The sequence below is a fragment of the Ptychodera flava genome, chromosome 17 (genome assembly GCF_041260155.1).
Source record: "Ptychodera flava strain L36383 chromosome 17, AS_Pfla_20210202, whole genome shotgun sequence".
In the NCBI taxonomy this organism is placed as follows: domain Eukaryota; kingdom Metazoa; phylum Hemichordata; class Enteropneusta; family Ptychoderidae; genus Ptychodera; species Ptychodera flava.
The window spans coordinates 5,364,871-5,389,284 of NC_091944.1; the positions used below are offsets into that span (position 1 = coordinate 5,364,871).

The following is a 24,414-nucleotide window of genomic DNA, read 5'->3' on the forward strand; positions in this document are numbered from 1 at the left end:
TTCAAATCGAGTGACATATACAAAATCACTAATGAGCTTACCTTTTTCGACAGAATAAGTCGGATAACAAGCAAAAAAGACTCTTGCTATAGCAGACCTATTGTAAAGAATAGGCGATACGTTCAAAGTGGTACTCTAGAAGCCGCTAGTTTCGCAAAGCATCATGGGTATAGAACGCTGGTCCGCGGAAATGTACAGGGGCTTATTTGTCTCAGATTTAAATTCATTATTTTAAACTTACACAGAGATTGGCAAATCCAGTGCTTGGAGGTTGGGACAACCAGTGGATACTAATGCTGTCGTATTTTATTGGCTAAATAGAACACAATTAGTCTAGCTTGCAGCACTATTTACTGTTTTGCTAGTTCTAAGAGGTCATGGAATCACCAAACGCATTCGCTCACCAATATATACATGTAACTCATATATGTCAAGGTGATTGGAACTGTCTGGAGGTACATGTACCTGTAGTAACTATGCCAAATGAACTTGTCGTACACATGCACCTCAGGTTAGAAGACCCATGATGTACAAGTATAATGCAACAAGGATAATGATTTAGAATATCGTTTACAAAAATGATACTTGGCAAAAAATTTACTGATTGGTAATTTCTTACTGCTCAGTAATTCTAAGACTACAGCCATTAAGCAATAAGCTGCCCAGTATATGACTTACGTGAAATCATCTCCACATTCTGTATCAAGTTTGTTTGATTGTTGAAGGACCAAATACCAAGCTCCTTCCACATTAATGTTTTCGTCTTACAGTTAGATGCAAATGTTTGATTCAAGGATGATGTAAGATTGTCATAGTATTGCCAACTGCTTCAATAATGAACTTGACCGTTGGAGATTTTCATACTATCCTTGCTTACTCATAAGCATAAAAGTGCCAGTATATAGGGTAACACAGAGAATACTGATGACAGTATTACTACAATAAGTGGCATTAACAGATTGATAACCGGTAATCACCTCAAGAGGCAAGGCTTGGATAACTGGTACTCACCTCTAGTGCCATTTTTTCAAAATCTTCTCCTGTTTCTTTAACAATATCGCCAAGACGAAATTTCGGGCAGAATTGTAAATCTGGATCGCGTGAATTATAAATACACTCTTTGAGGAATGCTTCATTTGAACTTTCTAAAATGTTACGTCTGGAGAAATTAAAAATGCGAAAAGAATGGGAAATGCTGTTTTCTATAAACAGGTTAGAAACTTGTAGCTTGAAGGAATGACAGAAATCTATGTATTATCTTGCATGGTACTTTACAACATTTGCATTTCATGACAAAAGTAGATACTCGCACACCAGATATTATGGTTGCAATACTACAGAAGACATCTAGACAGCAAATAAATATTCCGAATGAGGATATTAGAAAGTATTTGTATACAATCCCATGAAATTTTTCTCTGTTTGACGTCTGTTGTGCGGCTCCGCGAAAACACACGACTATTCATTGAAGTCAAACAAAGAGAAATTTCATGGGATTAAATATTTATCACATGAACAGTATTCTTTCTTTTCATTGATGATGATGGATCAAAATTATAGTCGCGGATTGCAAAATTGTTGTCGCGATCTTGAGTAAAACGGCCCATCGATCACCCGGAAATATGCAAATGTTTACTGGAAACTTTCTTATCATTCATAAATCCGATCAGGTTGAAATTTTGATCAAACGAATGCCATCGTAACCAATCAGACATACGGATTCTGTAACTTAAACTTGTCAATCATTATCTCGTGCTGTCCCGACGACGCCGAAGGAAGTTGCCAACGGCTGGCAAGGGTGACTTCACCATGCTAGCGCCTGACATCTGTAGTACTTTATCCCGATTTATTTAGAATATTTTCAAATATCTTTGTGAAGGGAAGGCAACAAAAAGATCGAAACATTCGTTCTAATATTCTAGGAGGTGTCGTGGCTTTCAAAATATCACAAGCTTACGATCTTGGCGAGCCCTAAAAGTTCAGTTCAATTGCACCCACTGTGACCCAGACTATGTAGCCACAATAAATCATATAGGGTGATATCACAGAATTTTTAGCCAATGAGCGCTTAGCAGCCTCTGACTGATAAGGGAGCGTTCAGTTATTATGTCCGGGGGGTGGGCCGACAAAATCCAGGGGGGGGGGTCACCTCAAATATGAAAACTGCAAGGGGGGGGGTCATGTATCTTTCCAACAGCTCAGAGGGGGGGGGTCACTTAATTTTCTAAGTATCCGTCCCCCGTCAAAAAGCAGTTTCAGTGTTCAAATATTCTGGGAGATAAAAAATGATTCGTTGCATGATTTCATTCTCTGAAGTTATTCACCTGTAAATCTGAACAAAATTATAATTATCTGTCACATGAACATCTTGACTTGACAACTCTGAGGCTTGTCTTATTGTAAATCAAGCTCACTGCACTGAGGGCAATGAACACTTCCTATTACTTACATATTAGAGATATAGCACGTTTTGTCAGGAAATTATTTAACAGTTACACTGCAATTCTTCTGGATTGAAATTTCAGAACACTGTCTAATATTTATTCCAATTAGGTTTGCGGGCAAACTTATGTGTCTTTGAGCATGAAATACTGGTTAATACCTTAACCAGAAAACTTATGGTTTGTGAAAGGCACTGACCAGAGGCGACATTAATGGTTTGTATTCAACGCAACAAGATCACTGTCCAAAAATTGGTCATCATTGGTTTGTTGACAAACTAAAGCTATTCTATGATCTGGCGGGAATTTATTCCATCTTGAATTAGAGATAATTATCCACTGCAGCGGTTGATTTTTTGACCGTTTTTCATGACATGCGGGATTGCCCCCTGGTTTGCAAACATAACAATAGGAGCCATACTCGCAAAGTGCGAATAAAACTCATTTGGCGATTTTTTATTTGATAGTCATTATATAGCCATGCATGCGAATTCAAATTTTCGACCCGAAAAACGGTTTGGTTGGATCGATCACTCAGACAACCTTTGCGACAACCTTTCTGCACTGTTACTTCCGGGTTCTGGAAGCGACCCGAGTACTCCGTTCAGAATGGTATTAGAATGCAAGGATGAGCAAATGCACTACCCAGAGCTCACCGGCTAGCAGATTTTATCGCCGGGCAAGTAATTTTTGGTGCCTACAAACCCGACGGGTTAGCGTAGTTTAGGAGAGTAGCAAAGTCATTCGACATCAAACGCCATGGAGTACTATGAGAACTGTATTGCCTCACGATCGCACAAAGCAAACACTGAGACGGTTTCCGAGCCCAATTAAACTGACAAAAAGTCTTCATCAAGGTTTGAATTTACTAATAAAGAGCGTATGCAGTTCCCGGGTGAAGAAAACGTAGCTCTGAGAAAATATAGTTTGAATTTAATCTCGGAAAAAAGACAAACAATCAATACGATTTAGCGTCAAGCGTTTACGTCAAAATTCAACTGATGTGGGTGGGTCTAGTACATGCGCAGCGCATGCAGTGAGAGCAGCATACGAAATTACAGACCTTTCAAAGATCAAAATGAAAACAATATTAGTTGTAGTCACACTTAAATTTTTCGAATAAAAAAATTCTTCATGTGGATCGTGCTGTTAGAGATGAATTCTCTTGTGCCAAAAGACTGAAAAGAGTTAAACAAACTTCTGTCGCGTCGCTGAGATAGTAGACTGGCATGGCTAGCCAGCTATGGCGGATATGAGATTAGAAGGATTCGTCTATTAGGGAAGAGGGACCGAGGATTAAAAGTATCGCACAGAAGTTTGGCTTTACTTGCAGTTCCGTCACTTGAACTTCCGCTCTGTATTATCTTGCCCCCTTTCATTACTGTTTTTCATCAATAAAGTAATGTTATCACACGTAATGAGTTTGTAAACCTTCCTCAAATTTGCTCACCCCTTTCAAGAAATAATCTCGTCATCCTGGCCCCCCATGCTTACAAACCTTGTGCAAGTTACACCACGGGCGGGCTGTATTTACCGCAATTATGAAGCGCGTATTCGAAGTGCGGCAGAGAATGACGATGGTACGTTGCTATGACTGCCGTATGCATGAGCGCGGTGGCTGGAATGGAACGTGCACGATTGCGCACATAGGGTCATATTTTAAGCAGGAATGCTTGCCACGTTTGCATGTCATTTCCAAGTTACACACTGAATTACACAACAAGTTTAATTTTCAAGTTTTTCGACCTTCGTTCAATGTTGCCATGGGACGGAGGGGCGGAGGCACGAATATGTAAAGAGGGTAAGAGGTCAATATACGTGGCCCAGTTTGCTTTCCACTGTTTGATACTTTTACCCCTGAAATCATCATGAGAAAATGTTCATATTTACGATAATGAGTGTCAACGTTCAGGTGTGAATAAGATAGAGAAAAATATGGCAATAATGATACTTTACATTTTTGATCGGCCTTGTGTGGGAGCGTCTCATAACCTTTGACCCTGCATCCGCTCTCATAAACATGATCAAGTACAAGTGCGATGGACCGCGCCTTTCAGTTGTTATTTCACTTGCGGGTGCCTCAACACTGGGACGCAGGACAGTGACTGTGTTCTTCAAAACTATCCGCCCGCCCTTTGTACCCGGTATACGGTGAAGACAATGGCCAACTCTGGACTAAACAGCCAGCATGTCGCTAACATGTCACAGGAAGAGCTTCAGCTTGAAAATTCTCAACGGTAAGTCACGATCGTCCGACCTACATGACAGGCCCCACGGTCTTATTTACAGTGTTCTCACTCTTGTTTCCTTAAATGTTGGGTGTTTCATCATTTTATCGTCAAGGCATGGGCAACTTTCAGCTGAACTTAATTGGGACTACAACATGATCTTAAACGTCTTTGAATCTGCTGTTATATATATCTAACATTTCATGTCACCGTTTTACATATCCATCGACATTGTGTAGCAGAGGCCATGACTAAGGTAATTCTGTGAAGGAATTCATACATCATTTCACCACCACAGTAAGACAGACGGGGAGAAGATAAGTCGTGTTTTATAAGATACTAATTCATATTGCCAAAAATTATTGTGTAGGTATGTTTATGTGAGTAGAAGGCTAACAAAAATCAAATTCAACCTCGGCTAAACTTCAACTAGAAGAGATTTACCCGCCAAAATTCTTTTTCGCACCGCTTGTGGTATCAAGTTACGATTGGGTTCGCATAAATGGTGTGCCCTGTGTTTGATTTTCAAACGTCATTGCTATATACTATACTATACGTTTTACTGTTTTCACGGCAGGAAATTTTCTACGCAGCGGAAATACTTATATAAGGTGATTATTCCTCAACAATTTCAGCTCTGCGGTCAGTAATGCAGAGCTTGGACAGTGCTGAGAAATGTTATGGTAGAACATATGAAACCCTCTCATCTGCTCCTCACACAGATGTCCCTTGTTTACACTTCATTCTAATTCAGTCTCGCAAGATTTATCTGTAACCAATGAGTCATTTGCCGTCTTTCTTTCCCGCCAAAAGCGATTAAATTACTGCCAGCGTAGTCATAAGGTTCAGTGTCTCAGACTTCATGTGTTCAAACTTGGTCAACATGATAAAGCAAATTAATTTTATTTTTCTTTTGCAGATCAAATGATTGATGGGCCTGATTTTCTTTCCTTACAATGGAATGACGTCAATAACCTTTAGGCCGAAGGGCCATTTTGCAGTTCATAGAGAAAGTTAAGGTAAGGTTTAATTCCTTTCTCACCATAGCAATGTATTATACTGTGTATTCTGTGAGTGTCTTCTATCAAATGAATAATCTTCTCAGAGATGATAGGCCACCCTATCTAAATCCAATATTTACAGTATACTGTAACAGTTATCATAATTGATCATGCTTTAAACTAACCTATTTTGTGTTTAATCCAAGTTGATCATAAAATTTATATGCAAATAATCAAACTTTATATTTGAAATATGAAAAACTATCATACAGAGATTTTTGTAAACTTTGTGATGTTCACATTTGCCTAAATTTGCCGAAATCATGATTAAATCTGCAATTTTGTATTTTTGCAGCTATTTTTGCCTTTCTTTGTCCAGCCACTGAAATGAGCTATCAAAGATTTCGACCTTCATCAATATATGTCAAAAAAAGTTATTCTCTACAAAACACAGCACAGCTATATTGCTCGCTAGGTCGCTTTTTATACTACTGGAAGCTTTGCACAATGTTTTGTTTGCATACAAGTGAGCAAAATAACTGATACACAATTGCACAATATGGATGAGAACTTTTAAAAAACCAGTTGGACCCAGTGTTCAAAATTGTGTCAGTGTGCAAACCAAGTACACGTCATGATACATTGTGTAGGTGTGTGTATGTGCAGTGTGTCTCAAAGCGTAGCTGCCTATGGCACTTGTCACCGGAATGCACAATTTTTACACATTTGTGTAATTATACAGTCGCTGCCAGTGAAAATAGTGTCCAATAGGATTGCACGCAACGTATAAGTTTTTGACTGTGTTGTGTGTGCAATGTATGTTTTGGTTTTACACCTGCCTGCCACAATATGGATGAGAACTTTTAAAAAAACAGGTGGACCCAGTGTTCAAAATTGTGTCAGTGTGCAAACCAAGTACACGTCATGATACTTTGTGTAGGTGTGTGTATGTGCAGTGTGTCGCAAAGCGTAGCTGCCTATGGCACTTGTCACCGGAATGCACAATTTTTACACATTTGTGTAATTATACAGTCGCTGCCAGTGAAAATAGTGTCCAATAGGATATGCACGCGATGTATAAGTTTTTGGCTGTGTTGTGCGTGCAATGTATGTTTTGGTTTTACACCTGCCTTATAATGCGTCAATTACATTCACAATCCATAAGGAACGATGACATTACACAAATATGTTCACATATCCTCAATGTCAAATTATCTTCAGTTTCAAAGTAGCTGGATTCAATCTCAAGTGAAAACTGATTTAATTCCGCACACGTTGTGTTCATGAATATTTACCATTTTCAGTATCAAACAGTGAATGCCATCAACTTTATTTTCTATTTTCTAAAATGGTTTCCCGATTGATAATGGAAAGATAATTTTTAAAGATAGGAAGAAGCGAAGGAGGAGAATAAGACATATAAGTATATAATTAATTTTGTATTTCATTTTGTAATATGTTTTTCACTCACACAGCGCTCTATCCTGTAGTCACTTTCTTCAGTAGTGAACCATAGAGTTTAAATTGAGGTAGTACAAACCACAAATTCAAAAGCATACATTTTCCTCAAACTTTTCTTCAGGAAACATTTCACTATTCACACTTCAGTGCCAGGGGCCTCCATGGCAAGCTTGGTAAACATTTTACATACTGTTAACATTCAAACAAGCCATCATTTGTATATGAAGTTTGTGGGGGAAATTACATGTCAACTTTCAATGTTTACAAAAATATGTATGGCAAAATCTTCTTTTGCTTCATGAATATCATCGTGATTGCTCATTAGTGATGAACTATAGCGAATGTTTCAGAGTCCAAATACCATACTATGTATTTCAAGATGTGTATGTGCGATGTATGATAGTGAGCATGCGTGCGTGAGTGCTTCACGAACTCTACAACGTGTTGAGCGGTCTCAGTCAGAAAAATGTAACAACTTAGCCGGCTATTGAACCACTCTTTTTTGGGAGTGGAGATTTAGCCGACTGGTTCTGTCTCTGGCCTCTCAGCTAGGCGACTGATGCCGTATGTGTGGGTTCGAATCCGATTGAAAACTATCCGTATTCTCTGTACAGATTGTAGAGGATATGATATACATCATCCAGCAAAATTCAAATTCACCACAAGTAACCAGAGATGAGCTTCAGGCTGATTGGAAAGCAATTGAAGACAGTCTCATCACGTATGGCTTGTTACAAAACATTGATGTCAAAGGTAAATCTTGTTGCCAGGTATTACAAGCATGAAAAACGGGCATAATATGATAGACAGCAAAGCAATGACATGTAAATTGCTATTCTGGTACCTTAATGGAAGTTTCATAAACAATGTACACATAAATGAATAGACACTACTCCAAGGTCTCTGTTTTTAGCTACTATAGACTATTGTCTATAGAAGCCATTGGGATGGGTATCCGTCTGGTGTCAGTCTGTATGTATGTATATATGTATTTATGTCCGTTACTGAGGCGTCCGTCCACTCAAATATCTTGAGAACCGCAGTACTTACTGATTTGATATATGTTGTGTAGATGGAAAATATGATTATGAGAAACTAGTTTTTCAATTTTTTGACATTGTTGAAAATATGCAAATTAGTGCCAAAAAAGGCGTTTTTTGTAAAATATCTTCTTCTTTTTAACTGTTGGTCAGACAGCTTTGTTATTTGGTATACAGGTCCCTAGGGATAACCCAATTTAGATTTGTTCAAATTGTGATGAAATATGCAAGGATCTATATTTTTAAGGAATTTTTTTGTCATTTTTGATCAAAACTTTATTTCATCAAAACCACTTGTCTGACAGCTTTGGTGTGTATTATACAGGTTCCTACAGATGAACTAAGTATGATATATTGAATTTATGATGAAATCTGCAATTTTGTATTTTTGGTGCATTTTTTTGCCATTTTTGGTCAAAAAATGTGTTTCTCAAAAATTACTTGTCTGATGCCTTCGATATTTGGTATACAGGTTCCTAGGCTTTATCTTAATGTAATATATTGAAATTATGATGAAATCTTCAATTTTGTATTTTTGCAGCTAATTTTGCCATTTTTGGTCAGGCCATCCTGAAATGAGCTATCAAAGATATCCACCTTCTACATCAATACATGTGTCACAAAAAGTTATTCTTTACATAACACGGCATACCTCTGTCCACTGTTGGGTCACTTGTTTTTCAAAACTGCTGGTCAGACAGCTTTAATATTTGGTTTACAGGTCCCTAGGATGACCTTAGTGAGATGATTTCATATAGTCAGGAAATACTTAATTTTGTATCCATGTCTATAGTAGCTTCAGTGACTTTGGCCCTATGTTTTTAAAGTTGGAAAGGTTGGCATCGCAATAAATCTATCCATGTTTGCTTTGTTATTGAGTAGTACAGTATTGAGTAGGGTAGAATATTGTGCTGTAGTACATAGTTGTACAGTCAATGATTCATTGACTCTCTATTACCTTATATTGTTTTACATTTCGATGCAATTTTGAGTCAGATGCACCTGAAATTTAAAATGGAATGACATGCAATATGCTAGACTTATGTAATATCATCAACAGGTTTGACTGTATTTTAATGATAAGACATATAATGCACAATATTTCTGGCATTTTCCCTATAGGGATCAGAACATTGGCAGTTATCAGAGTGTTGGAGATCACCTTTGGAGGTCAAAGTGCACTGGGGAAGATTGTAACCATTGTTGATGTAAGTATGATATCTCTCAGTAATTCAACATAATAACTTGATAATATTGTGTCATGTTCATTATACTCTTTGTCACTTTTGAGTAAGCTTCTGTCACCACAGTAGTGGTTTAACTCCGTGTTCACATGCTGGACAAATTTAAGAACAAAGCCTTTCAGAGTGTTATAAAGAACCTTGTCTTATATTGGTTAAATATTTTTTACCATGATTATTCTTTCTTCATAGGAAACTGGAAAACTTTCTGTGAAAGGAGGAAAAGATGGCAGACTACCTCGTTTGGGTGTTTTGGTGCATGAGGAGAAGGTTAAGCAGTTTGTTATTTTCCTTGAAGCAATAATCTTGTTCTTGCACTCCTTTCTTATATGGTAGTGCATATCCTGTGTAACTTTGACTATGCTCGAGCTGTAAAGAGTGCATGTCAGTTTTTAGAATACTTTTGGCTCACATCTAAAGAAAAAAATACAATCCAGGGTAGGGTCAGACAGTTAGGACTTGCTATTATGGGAAATGTGTAATTTGGTCATAGCAAGACAATGTCTTCTGAAAATCATGAAACATCAAAAGTAGGACTTTGTATGTATGCCTATTTTCTCAATGGGAGTATTAAGAAAACTTTCATTTTTTTTACTATTTTTTTGCTTTGCTGTCAGAGATGGGAAGCTGATCAGATAAGCTGACTCATTCATTTTGTCTGTCCTCAAATTTAGTCTTCACTAAAACTGCTCAGATGACATTCACCATGTGATATTTGGACTACAAGCCACTGACTATGACTGATTTATGATATTATCAAAGGACAAATACCTTGCATATGCAATTTTTTTATCTGACTTTTGTAGTGTTTTCAAACAGCCTCTTGTCTGATGTGTTTGGTTTGACAGCTGCTTGTCTGATATGGCTGGTCTTACAGCTTCCAAAGTCAATGTGCAGCTTCCTTGGGAGCCCTTATCAACTGTTAATGTCAAAATGTACAAAAAATTTGTACATATATATGTGTTAGCATTTCTTTATATTGCTCAACTTACTTCAAAATCTTAATTGAAATTGTCCACTTTGAATATTTAAGGAAATGTTTGGTAAATTTGCTACTTTCTCATAAAAGCATTTTCTCACGTAGTGTTTATCTGACAGCTCTCAAGTATAGCTTTTAGCTTTGTAGGGATTATTAGGTGTTTGTTAAATTAGCATGATAATAGATATTTTAACTATTGAAAGTACTCTGACTTTTATGCAAATGTTGGTCACATGTGTATCAGCAAGTTTTTTGGTATTTCCTATGATAAAAATATTGTTGGTATACCACCAGTCCCAGGAACTCCTAATTCAGCAATCTAGCACTTACATAGTATGTTCGTTTGAATTTTTTTATACTTTTCCAGCTTATATTTTGTGATCCTTTTCTCCAATACCAATTGCAATTAAAATTGATTTTGTTTTCAAGGATGACCTCACTATGGTTTTTATGGTCATAACAAGTACTTACTGATCTGGCATGTGCCACTAGAAATATTAAACATTATTCACAATTGTTTTTATTTTATATAAAAATCACTGAGGATAACCATACTTGTCATATTGATATGATGAGGATAATTTCTTATATAAATTTTTAGCAACTCATTTTATCATTTGTGTTGGTCTGAAATTGCTCATCTGATTACTTTGAAACTTGGTATGCATGTTCTCAGGAATAAACTTTAAATATACTCACTCTGGCCTGTCACATCAAACCAAATGTGAGCCAAGTGTCATTGAAGCAATGTTTTCAGTTTCAATTCAAAGAATTTATTCTTCAGAATTACTTATTTGACAGGCTTAATGTATTCTAGTCACTGGGAATGACCTAGATTAAATTGAAAGTGTCATTGACACTATGTTTTGGAATCAGATGTTTTTTTATGCCATTCATTGAACTGTTGGCCTGTATATTTTTAAATTCTTCATCAGCACTTTCTCATTTTAGAGTCCTGTAGTTTTTTAAATATTTTCCACATACAGCAAAACCTGTCTATCTCCACTTGGACTGGAAATCTTTGAAATGATATTTAGGAATATTTGTCATTGTGCTGATAGGCAATGGACTTGAAAACCTCTAAAGTTTTACTGTTCTATTTAGGCAAAGTTGAGATAACACAGGTTTTGCTGTATTTTATTTCGTACCAAGTTACACTTATTATTTGCTTACGTATATATATATTCAAATTATTATTATTATTATTATTGTTATTATTATTATTAGCATAAAGGTTTGTCAAGTCATATTTACCGTAATTGTAAAACTTTGTCGGGAATTTTCATTTTATCAATAATAATCATAATAACACTGAAGACATTTCTCTGTGTGATTTCTTTCACAGATTACCACCATAACTCTTTCACTGGACAAAATGCCATTTTATTGGGGTTTCTTTACTGTTTCTTACAGGATTATGCAGTTTGTCAGCGTTTAGTGTACTGGGTATATACATCAAGACTAGGTCATTTTAATCCTCTTTCTCCTAAGTGATATTAATATCCAAGCTTTGTCTATGGAACCTGATAGAAAGAGGATTAATTTGACTCTAAGAGGACAATAGACAGTAAAGGCGTCGTTAGTGCCCAATCACTCCATGCCAGCACCATATCCCTCCTTCCCCCACCCAGCCCCGCCCTACCTAAAACTGGATGCTCTCCTGGCCTGCCGACAGACCACAAAAGTATTATGGATGGCTTGCAAGCAAACCACATTCATGCCAGTCTAACAAGGAAGACCTGGCTTGCCTGTAAACTGATGTTTTTTTGAATTTGGTCTAAATTCAAGCCTTTTTAGATACATGTAGTGGATTGCCAGCAAACCGAGTCCTACACTCTGTGTGGTCTGTTAACTTGCCAGTCTGTTTAATCAAGTGGCCTGTAGGCAAACTGAAAACAAACCAAAAAGCAAGCCAATTTAGGGAAAATGAAGCAATCCGTTCAGCGACAAATAAACCGGTGCGAATTTAGCACGAATTTAGCTTGCCGGAGAGCTAGAAGAATTTGCAGTGTACCTGTACTGAGACTACTAGTACCATGAAAATAATACTTTTAGGTGAAATTCCAATATCATAATTGTTGTCAACATCTGAGCTTTAAATACCCTATTTGAATCATGAACATTTATATCAATTATCAAACACCTATAAAAGCACAAATTAATTTAGTTTAGCATTGTAAAAAAATTATTCTTAGTTTTCTCATAAACTCCAGTGTATAGTGAATCAGCATTTTGGTGAAATTCCAAAATCAAATTTCTTGCACACATATATATCAACCTTTAACCATCCTAGGCTCAGTACTTTAAATGAATTATCAAATGTCTATAAATACACAGATTTTGAGTTTTGTATTGGAAAAAATTATTTTCCTAATAGACTCCCGTGTACAGTGAATCTACATTTTGGTATAATTCCAAAATCCAATTTCGGCGAAACATCCATTTGTTACCACCTAATCTAATCAAGTACATTGATATCAATAATCGAGAGTACATAAAGACATGCTCGAGTATGTTAAGGTGAGGCTCAAGAAATTTCTTATGAATATGCAAATTTGCACTTATAAATATTCATGTTTCCACGAGCGCGCGCGCTCAGCATGATTCAACTGGCTCGCGGTATGTGTATGTGGTGTGCGAGTGTAGCCTTCAAGGCTTCAGCTCACGTCACGTGGGCAAAAGACCCAAACTGCTAGATTTTGAACGGCTATTTACGCCAACCAACTTCACCGTTTCGGTCTTTAGCATATCCAGAGCCAACGAAGACTTTTACATATCGAAATGAACGCAGTTAGACGAACGATATTAGAGAGGTTCGGCTACACGTTTTACGTGAACGTGAACACGTAGAATCCACATTGGCGTTGGCGTACACGTTCGCGTGCAAAAGTCTGTTTGGTTACGCGTCATGCCAACCGTTCTTGTGGCATGCGCAAGAAATGATTCGGCCCGGCTTGGGTTCGCGTAGTCTGTTTCAGCATCACAGGGATAGCTCAATGGTTAGCCCGTATGACGCGAATCGACGTAGAAATTGCACATAAAAATAACGAAAATACATGAATATCTTTGAGGATGTCACTATCATATATCCAACTAACAACTGCATGAATGGTTCACAGTTTTTACCATGTTTTGATACCTAAAGATGAGAATAAATTTACACGTTTACAAATTATGTGAAAACAGCTGTCTCCGAGTAAATACGCAACGCCGGCTTCATGTACGTGGAGAACGTATAAACTAGTCGATAACATCATCGCAGAAATTCGTGACGTGGCCACGCCAACATGGTTGCCGCCATCAGCACACGCGTTGATCCCTGATGTGGCCCGCCACTTGTTTTCGCCATCATTCATCAATGACAGACTGAGGTGTTTTAGCAAAAACTGATTGTCACTACTCACGACATGTACAAAAAAACCGTCAGAGACAAAAGCAAGGTTAAATATTTTCTCGATCTCCAACTGCCCTCGCACCGACGCGATTGCTAAATGCGTGCTGAAATGGACGCGACTGCCTCGTTACTAGGATACAGTCAGCTGTCTCTACCCATAAAGCATTGTATGTGGTCCCTGGATGGGCTTCCCCAGGGGTCTGCATGGGATTCCCCGGGCCGGCTAGAGGCCCAAATTACGACAAGAAAATGCCAAAATCCAGCCGCTAAACATGTTATTTTTTTAAAATCGCTGATTTGAATATTATATTGACATGTTTGTCGATATCATGCTGACAATTCTTTATCACAGAAAGCAAGTGCAGGCACAGTTTGACCCTAATTACGTCGTTTTGGAGGTCGTCCGTCAAGGGTCAGCTGATATTTTGTGGCGAGTCATAAATGCGGAGACGAAATTTCTTACAATATAGGTCGCACTAGTGATGGAAAATGGGGTCAACGTAGACAATGTGGTTGTTTACAGGATCTGGGGGAGTCTACCGGCTGGATTCTGTGCTCGACTCGGAAGTAACAATACCATTTTCGAACCAAAAATACCGTTTTTTAGTAAAATTAATAACTATTTCGGGGATTTCATCAACGTAATACTATTTTGCAGAGTTGTTTTTTATAAAATACATATACAAAGTTTGACTAATACGGAAGGATGAGTCGATTTAGCCAGTAAAACCGAAACGCATTTGTCTATAGAGGGCGCCCTTGCGGGAGCCGTGCCTTAACATACTCGAGTGGGTTTACTTATTTTTGTATTTGAAAAAAATTATTCATACTTTCCTCATAGACTCCAATGTATAGTGGATGAACATTTTCAGTGAAATTCCATAATCAGATTTCTTGTACACATAATATGCACCTTTAACCATCATATTCTAATCAAGTACAATTATGTTAATTATTGAACGTCTGTATATGCACAAGTATACCAAGTTTTTCATTGGAAAAAAAATTATTCACAATTTTATCATTGACTCCCATGTATAGTGGATGAACATTTTTGGTGAAATTCTAAGGTCAAACTTTTTGTCCACATGCCAGTTGTAACAACCCTATTTCATTTAAGTACATTTATGTAAATTATCAAATATCTATAAATGCATAGATATAGTTTTGCATTGAGAAAGTATTACATAGATTCCTCATACATGTATGAGAAAATATATGTATACCATGTATAGTGAATCAACATTATCAACAGCTGATTTTTAATTAAATCCAAATATCAAAATATGTACACACACGCTTGCGCAAAAATATTGCGATCTACCAGTAATTTCTGTCCAACCCCTTTGAGGGGTAATTTCAAAATTATAGCCAGTCAGAATGGGAAATCTGAACATTAACACCTTTTGAGTTTGTAAGGAAGGTCATTTGAAAAAATCTAAGCTCTTTTTTGGGGGATGCTATCGCTCCACACCCCTGAGTGTGTGCAGCTAATTTACTCAAGCAATTTGGGGGGGGGGGGGGGGGGTCCAGAGATTTTTGTGTTTTGCTACAATGGGTAGGGGGGTTCACTTATTTGACTGATGCGCACGAAGAATTTGCCGGCCCACCCCCGGCCATAAACGGCATCGGACTCTAGCTAAGATGCCCGGATGTTGCAATGAATAGGGGTCAAGCATTTGAGAAACTGTATTTTCGGACTTTGCAAAACATTTTAAGAGCTATAGTTTCACAAGGCGACAATTATGAGAAGCCAAATATGCAGATTTGATGGCTAACTAATCACCCATCAGTAACCCAGCGTAGATACAGCGATTTAAATGGTAAGAGCAAGTAAAATAGGAAGTTTTCAAAGGAATGTAGAGAGGACTTACTACGTAAGCTAGCCACCTTCCCATTTTTAGCTCACGTGTTCACAAACGTCAGCTAATGTTGTAGCGAATCTGTCTGTCTGTCCGTCCAGCTAATGTTGAACCGATGTCTGTCTGGCTGACTGTCCGTGTGTGTGTGTTTGTGTGTGCGTGTGTGTGTGTGTGTGTGTGTGTGTGTCTGTCGCTGTCTGTCTGTCTGTCTGCCTGCTTGCTTGTCTGTCTGTCTGTCTGTTTGTTTACACGATAACTTAAAACGCCTGAACGGATTCACGTCAGATTTGGTAGGTAGGTACCATATGCATATCGCCAGAACTGATTACATTTTGGTTGTTATGGCTTGCATATTAATGAAGTTATGAAACGTCCTTTTTTCATATAATCATTTCCTCTGGAGACAATAATGAAAGTGTCGACATATATCAAGAAATACTGCACAAAATTTCATGAAACTTTTCACCAATGACAATCTCAGAACATCATGTGGACACTGTGAGGATCATGTCATTTATCTGCTCATTGGCATATTCGATAAATTTTTGTAATTAGTGATATAACTCAGAAATTCGTACACCAGATTTGATGATACCTGCTACAGACATTGATCTGATAGCTATGTAATTGTACTGGGAAGTATCGAGCAGTATCAAGTTCATAAACAGCTCTTTTGCATATTTAATGAAGTTTTGCAGTTAGTCATATAACTCCCCACACAACTGCACCAAATTTGATGAAATCTGCTGCGGATACTGATCCGACAGATATCTGACTTTATCACATGCACAAGACAAGTTTGTCGTCTCCGAACAAAAAATACGGGATTTATTCTCTGGTCGTTCTACGTCACGACAACCCGCGTCTATGTCATCAATTTTGGTGCGTCGGACCTTTTTTTTGTCGATCTTCGGTGTGCTCGTAAATATGTAAAAAACAACATGGCGGCCGATGTTTCTCCCACGATCAAAAGTCATGTAATGAAATCGATATTTTCACAGACTACGACATTACTAATCCGAACAATGTAAACACAAGAGTGTACCGCCTGTATATTCCGAAGGAATTACGTGAATATTTGCGGAAACAATGAACTCGAAGCTGGTCGCGTATACCGTGGGTTCCGCATGCATTGCAAACAGGGTCAGGCGCGACGTTTACAGTGTTCGCGCCGTCGAGATTCAGTCGATAAATGTTCCCGAACGTCTGTGATAAATTTCTAGGACTATGCTATCTTTGAAATAGAGTATAACTTTGCGGAAGGTAGCCTACGTGTAGACCGAGAGCTGTCATTTGCTCCACACACGAACGAACGTGAGCGCTAACGCACACGACGGACGACTGGAAATGATTGACAACTTGTGCACGGCGTACTGATATTTATTCCTAAAGTAGTTCAAAAGTAGGACGAGGTGACCATGTACAACTAGGCAAGTGCGTTAAACCTTCAGCTCTCCAAATCTGCCAAAGTTTTCAGCTCATCTCAGAAAGTCTGAGTACCAATACTCAATCATCACCTCCGTGAATACCCAGTCACCCCGCAGACCGAAAATGCCGAGAATCCAACCACCGAAAGGCAAGAAAAGAAGCAAAAAAGCATCACAGCGTTCACTGGACCTGCTTCAGACCAAAGCGACGGCCAAAACACACCCCTCATGAACTTGAGGCCAGCGACGGGGAAGAACCTTCTCCAGATAAAATCACCATGGAAATGCTCTACAACAGACTGGAAACTTTGCAAACAGATGTCACCACGATCAAAACCAAACTCTTGGTATTATCAGATGTCGAAGATCGAGTAACAAAACTCGAGGAGAGGCAAAACGACTTCGAGAAATCGAGTGAATATGCGGTTACCAAAGCCGACGACAATGAAACCAGGATCGCCTCCCTCGAACAGAAAGTCTGTCAACTCACAGAAAACTTAAAAAACACTCAGGAGGAAAGTACTCGAGCACAACTTCGACTAAGAGAATGCTCCCTCCGCTTCTACGGTGTAAGGAAGAAAGAAACGAAAAGCCAATGGAGGTGGCCCGACAATTGCTAATGGACAAGTTCAAAGTAAGTGATCATGGAATAGAAAAAGCCTTCCGAGCCCCAGTAAGAGGGAGCATCACCAACAATCGGTCACGACCTATCATTGTGAAATTCACTCTACTGGCGAAAAGTCAACAGATATTACGCAAAGCCAAGCAAGCCCTAGTCGGAACAGAAATCTACATCAAACAAGACCTGCTCCCCGCAGATTACAAGAAAAAACGCCTGTACCACAAGATCATGGCGCAAGCTTACAAGGACGGAAAGAAACCAATCTTCCGGAATGGAATGCTGTACATCGACGGAGTCAAGTACTCAGGACCCCCACCAACACTCGATGTGGTTTAAGAACCGCGCCTCAGACCACCCATGCGACTGCATGAACATTCGACCAGCAGATTGGAGAGCTACACTGCCACATCATCTTCACTCAAGTCATGCGACAACAACTATCTTTAACTTTTGCCAGAACTTTTTTTATTAGATTTAGAAGGAATTGTTTTTTCTCCTTTAGTCCTTTTCTTATCCTTGTTTTTTACTATTCTATCCCCAAAAAGGTAACAACCAACAGAATGGAAGTAAGTGTGCTTTTAAAATATTCCAATTTCATCAAACATGCAGAAATTGAAATTCTTATCACTTAACGTGAGAGGTCTCAGGGAATTTAAAAAAAGAAAGAAGGTGTTAACATGGTTAAAACATAAGAAGCCAAATATTGTTTTCCTTCAGGAAACACACAGCACGTCAGACAATGAGAAATTTTGGTCATCCCAGGCTTCGGGCGACTGCTTTTATTCTCACGGGACACACAATAGTAGAGGTGTCATGACTATTTTACGCAACTGTAATCATACTGTGAACAAAACACTAACATCCGAGCAGGGAAGGTACATTTTGCTAGATGTAACAATTGATGGCAGAAACTTCCTGCTCCTAAATATTTATGCTCCCAATGATGAAAAATCTCATGTTCAATTTACACAGGAACTTCTTGACATACTGTCGTCTCATGAAGTTCAACCAGACACAGAAATTGTCATCGGCGGAAACTTTAATTTTACATTTAATAATGAAATTGACAGATCGGGCTCCAGTGGTCCTAATTGGCAAAAAGCCAAGGAGAGCATTTTGCAACTGTTAGAACATCACACTTTGATTGATATATGGCGAGTATGTAATCCCGGGGTCACTCATTTCACCTGGCGTAGACACAGGCCTTCCATAACACAAAGTCGCTTAGACTACTTCCTTATCAGCGAGTCACTGCAACAAGATATCAGCTCCACCGAGATTATCCCTTCCGTTAGCACAGATCATTCAGCAGTGACTCTGACCTTTGACCCTGTCACCACACCATTTGGTCCGTCATATTGGAAACTAAATACCAGCTTATTACAGGACAGTGTTTACATTGACGAACTTTCCCAAAAGTTTACCCTATGGCTCCAAGATTACGACGGAATAGAGGACAAAGGCCTCAAATGGGACCTCCTGAAATATGAGATTAAAAAATTTTCAATCTCATACTCAAAACAAATTGCGAAACTCAAAAAGCAACGTATCAATGAACTTGAGGGAGCAGTTTCCGATCTAGAGACCTCCCTCAGGCCAAATGCGTCAGAGGACGACATCCTCAGACTCCAAAATGCAAAAGCAGAGCTCGAGAGGGAATATGACTACCTAACTGAAGGTTCAATTATTCGTTCAAGAGTCAGATGGCATGAAAAAGGGGAGAAAAACAATAAGTATTTTCTAGGGCTGGAGAAGAGGAGGGGGAGAAAGGGCATATCAAAAGAATCATTGGGCGCAAAAATGAACTGAAAACATCGCAGAAAACATCGCAGAAAGACATTCTTTCTGAGCTGAAGACATTTTACAGTACTCTCTACTCCTCCAAAACCAACCCAGAAAGGGATATTACTGACCACCACTTCCTGAAAAATGACAACATCCCCAAACTTGGGCACCAGCTCATGAAAAATTGTGAGTCACCAATAACCCACAATGAAATTTACTGTGCTCTCACCATGATGCCAAGAAATAAGACCCCTGGCAATGATGGATTGCCAGCAGAATTCTACACAACATTTTGGCCGACAATAGGGCCAACAGTAGTTGATTCTCTCAACTATGGGTTCGAAAACGGGAGTCTCTCAACTCCCAGAGACAAAGTGTGATCACACTAATAGAAAAGAAAGGGAGAGACACCAAGTACATCAAAAATTGGCGACCGATCTCTCTCATCAACGCCGACGCTAAAGTAGCTGCAAAGTGTCTCGCCAATCGTCTGAAAAATGTTTTGCCTAGCCTCATTAACTGCCAGCAGAGTGCCTTTGTCAAAGACAGAGATATAAGTGACTACATCAGGCTGATAGAGGAAATTCTCTGGCATACAGACGAAAACAACCTCCCGGGAATACTGCTTGCCATAGACTTTGAGAAAGCCTTTGACAGTTTAGAATGGGATTACATTATGGAATGTTTAAATACATATGGGTTCGGCCCACTCTTTAAACAATGGTTCATTACATTTTACACAGACTTGAGCAGTTGCATTATGAACAATGGTTTCAGCACCGGATATTTTAACATTGAAAGGGGGGTGAGACAAGGAGATCCATTGTCACCCTATTTGTTCATCCTTGCGCTAGAAATATTCTTAATTAACTTGAATGATGACGCCAATGTCAAGGGTATCAGGTCAGGAATAGGTGAATGCAAATATGCCGCATTTGCGGATGACCTGACGACCTTTGTAACAGATGAACAGTCATGTCAGAGAATATTTGAAATGTTGCAGGAGTTCCACTCACTCTCAGGCTTGATGGTCAACCCTACTAAAACGGAAGCTATTTGGCTTGGTAAGTGGAAAAGACGTAAGAAAAACCATTTGGCATCAAATGGCCGACTTCACCAATCAAAATTGCAGGAATTTACATTTCGTATAACCAAGAGTTAAACACCACTCTCATTATGCAACACCACTCAAGCAGATCGAAGGAACTCTGGGAACATGGAAAAAGAGATCCCTGACACTCATGGCAAAGTTCAGATTTTGAAAACATTCGCCCTATCACAACTTAATTATGTCATGAGAATGACCACAATAACACCTGAAATTCTTAAGAGATTTGAACAGCTTATCTTCAATTTCCTCTGGAATGGGAAAGATAGAATAACCAGAAAGGTAATGGTCAGAGGAGTTTCTGAGGGGGGCTTAAAGGCTCCCGATGTGAAAACTACACACAAGCTTATGCGTATAAACCTTATTAAAAGGTATTTAGATGAAAACATAGAACACCCCTGGAAACTCTTTCTAGACCATCGCCTAAAATCTGTGGGTGGAAAGTACCTATTCAAGTGTAACTTCGATTTTAACTCACTCAGCCTGCCCCTACCGAGATTCTACCAAGAAATGCTTGAATCCTGGTCGGTCTGCAATGTTGAGGTCAATGACTCTGAGATTGACATTACTTGTCAAACAATTTGGAACAACAGAAATGTTCTAATTGGAGGGCATTCTGTCTATAATCCAAAGCTAAGACAGAAAGGGTTTGAATTTATATTCGATTTACTTACTGAGGAGGGTATCTGTCATGGGAAAAATTAACCAACAAAAACCTCCAAGGAACGAAGTCCTCCTTCTTTATGGAGCAATCACATGTCTCAGAGTTAGGTGGCCGGAGCCATTGCTGGTTGAACCGGTGTTTAAAGATGAATATGAATATGTGTTTTTAATTGTAACTTTCGACCCTCCCACAAAGTTACCAGGGAGAGCATCAGAAACGCCATTTACAGTAAAGAGGAACTAAGTCCAATTAATGAACGATATTATGAAAGAGAATATGACTTTACTGGACCATGGTCTCCCATATATAGTCTACCATTTAAGGTAGCCATAGACACAAAAACACGTGAATTCCAGTTCAAACTTCTTCATCATATTCTATACACAAACTACGATTTATCTAGAAGAGGCAGGGACCAATCACCGCTCTGTTCATTCTGCCAAAACAGCAACGAGACACTAGATCATCTTTTCTACACCTGTAAATTCACTGAGACCTTCTGGAACGAGTTTCACACATTTTTCGAGGCATCTCTCAGTTTGTTCACGAGACATAACTTAAATGAAGTGCTCTTTGGCGTTGACGGTTACTCTGACATTCATAATCACTTGCTACTGTTAGCCAAAAGACACATCTATGCCATGAAAATGAAACAGAGTAAACCACACTTTGCAGCTTTTATGTTGCAAGTGAAATTCAACTACCATCTAGAGTAGAAATAGCTATGGAAAAAGACAAATTAGAGAGACATTGCAACAAATGGATTTCAATTTTACACAAAATTGTAGATAACTAAGCACTGTACTTCATTTTTATCTTAAGTTCATGTTACTAAAAAAATGTTACCAATAAAACAATTTTAAATACAAAAAAAAAAAAGTAGTTCAAAAGTTTAAACTCGGAATCGTCATGGAAAACTTATTTTATTTTGCAAAAAATAACGAATTCTTGGCTTGTGCATGTAATAAGTATATTATTCCCTAATATATTTCTTCGTTCAGCTCGGAAAATACTCGTGACGTAATGACCGTGTCACACTCGTCTCCGACTCGTGGTGACACGGTCATTACGTCACTCGTATTTTCCTTTGCTGAACGAAGAAAAATATTAGGGAATAATATCTAAGTGTCGAGAAGCATTTATTAGTGTGAAGACAATTAAGGATTCGTTTACATATCTAATGAACTTTGTAATTAGTGATATAACTCTGAAATTATCGCATCAAATTTGGTATAAGTGGCTACAGATATTGATCTGATAAATATGTAATTGTCGCGTGAAGCATTATGCGTTGTCAAGTTAATAAATAGCTCATTTACATATTTAATGAAGTTTTGTGATTAGTCATATAAATCAGAAATGACTTCACCAAGTTTGATGAAATCTACTGCAGATACTCATTTGACAGATATCTGACTGTGTTGTGGAGCATTGTAGAGCAAAGTTAATTCAGCGTACATTGCAATTAGTGATATAACTCTATTGTTAAGCGTAGCACACTGTTGATCAACTGTTTTACTGTGACATGAGCTCTCGAAGACAACAGTCTCCTTCATCAGATAAATTTGCTGAATGGACAAAGAAGCACAAGGCTAAATTCATCAGATAAATTTGCTGAATGGACAAAGAAGCACAAGGCTAAATTCATGGGTAACGAACAATGCCAAAGGATCTGCTATATACTTCCAGTATACTGGATGCCCGGCCGATCGGCTTTGTAACATACAACTCATACACGTACAGCGATTTTATCGAGCGCTGCTCCGCAGGAAGGAAGCTCAACCCGATAAAATATAGTAACTTTGTTTTAGTGATATCAATATTCTAAATAATGACGAAGATTATATCATATTTTAGACTATTGACGTCCATTTCGCCTGTGTATGGGTCGGACAGCAAAACGTTTTGCAGACCGACCCAAATGCTCAGGCAAACCTCAAGCTATTACTCTCCGACCCAAATACCCAGGCAAAACTTCGAGTACTTTACTGCAGTTATAAAGCGCTATGCTGCAGGTTCGTTTCCGATCGAAAATTTATGAAATTTACATGTGCAGAAAGAAATTTATCGTTGTACTTCTAATGATTTTATGTTTTGCCTGCTATGTCGCTTTCCGAAGAGCATATACGGTACTTATTTATTCAGTTGAACTTGCGTTTAGGTATAGCTTTCGGGTTATCGCCAGGTTCAAATTTCCACATTAGCCGTCCGTGCGACTAGATGCCAGCAACGCCATTCCATTCTTGGGAATAGCTACTAAAGCTTTACAGACTCGAAGTTTCGTTGGACATGCCTTCCATGTTTCCGTGTCTGAATTTATTGCATTACCTCGTAGTAAAAATGTCATGAGATTGGTCTGTGCACGAAAGCGTCACCACGAATGAAGTGCTGGAAAATATTCCTAATTTGCAATTTAATGAACTTTCCTAATTAGGATATATACTAGGATTTACTTGATCAAAGTTGGCAAAACATGCTATGTACATTGATGATTATACCAGGTAAAACCAATATTGAAGTCATATCGCAATTTTACGTCAGATAATTATAATTTGCATATATCTAATGAGCTTCCACTTGGAGGACTTGACCAAAGGCAATTATTCTTGCTATATAGTGGTAATGCAATTACAGCAGTCAAAGAAATTTAGTATTTTTATTTCAGCCAATTACATATTTGTTTACTTAATGACCTTTAGAAATAACCTGTGGTGAATTTTGTTCATTATGTTGATCATAACGCTTTTAATGAAATTGCAAACATATGGCAAAGGTTCAGATTTAGACATAACTGCAATGGATAACGAAACGCGTGAGGATTTTCAGTTCATACCTTTTGTGTCTTAAAGTGGTGTGTGATAACATCATTATATGGCACTTCATAGATTACACTCTTTCAATTGGTATAGCATTCACTATGTACCCATATTATCAGCTCTACTGATCATACAATGTCGATGAACGTTGCCTTTTACCCATGGTATCGGTATTTACATGTATATCAATTATCAGGGTGACACCATTTAAGCTCCATCAAGTGAACTGGTCAAACTTTCAATCATATGACTATATTGGTTATTGAGTATTCTCCACAGTGGCAATCTTGACAGTTTTTCTGTAGAATTGATAAGCCTTGTTCATCATGTCACAGTCTGGTAATC

The 24,414-nt window shown here is 38.3% G+C and overlaps 3 protein-coding genes across 8 annotated transcripts in view; 2 read left to right on the forward strand and 1 right to left on the reverse strand.

Annotated features, from left to right (window-relative positions):
- LOC139115229 (uncharacterized) overlaps nt 1-24,414 on the forward strand; it is a 211,995-nt gene that overhangs the window by 56,285 nt on the left and 131,296 nt on the right. The gene's annotated exons all lie outside the window — the stretch shown is intronic.
- The window catches only part of LOC139116563 (P2X purinoceptor 4a-like), a 92,213-nt gene continuing 68,777 nt past the window's right edge, over nt 979-24,414 (reverse strand). Inside the window, exon 7 of the mRNA XM_070679159.1 lies at nt 979-1,159. Coding sequence (XP_070535260.1) covers nt 979-1,159 — 181 coding nt within the window. The remainder of the gene's footprint in view (nt 1,160-24,414) is intronic.
- LOC139115223 (uncharacterized) lies at nt 4,410-11,663 on the forward strand. 6 transcript variants are annotated; one of them, XM_070677176.1, is made up of 6 exons: nt 4,410-4,678; nt 5,589-5,688; nt 7,045-7,093; nt 7,746-7,884; nt 9,294-9,379; nt 9,605-11,663. In XM_070677176.1, the coding sequence occupies exons 4-6, from the start codon at nt 7,758-7,760 to the stop codon at nt 9,746-9,748; spliced, it is 357 nt and encodes a 118-aa protein (XP_070533277.1). In that variant the 5' UTR covers nt 4,410-4,678; nt 5,589-5,688; nt 7,045-7,093; nt 7,746-7,757; the 3' UTR covers nt 9,749-11,663. The 6 variants fall into 6 exon arrangements, with proteins under 6 accessions (XP_070533277.1, XP_070533276.1, XP_070533278.1 ...); XM_070677180.1 differs by lacking the exon at nt 4,410-4,678 and adding an exon at nt 4,924-5,035; XM_070677175.1 differs by lacking the exon at nt 7,045-7,093 and having other exon boundaries at nt 4,413-4,678; nt 9,605-11,662.

Coding starts and splice junctions, on each gene's coding strand:
- LOC139115223 (XM_070677176.1), top strand. CDS start 7,758: ATGATATACATCATCCAGCAAAATTCAAATTCACCACAAGTAACCAGA. Junction 7,885..9,293: donor ACAAAACATTGATGTCAAAG/GTAAATCTTGTT, acceptor TTTTCCCTATAG/GGATCAGAACATTGGCAGTT. Junction 9,380..9,604: donor AGATTGTAACCATTGTTGAT/GTAAGTATGATA, acceptor CTTTCTTCATAG/GAAACTGGAAAACTTTCTGT.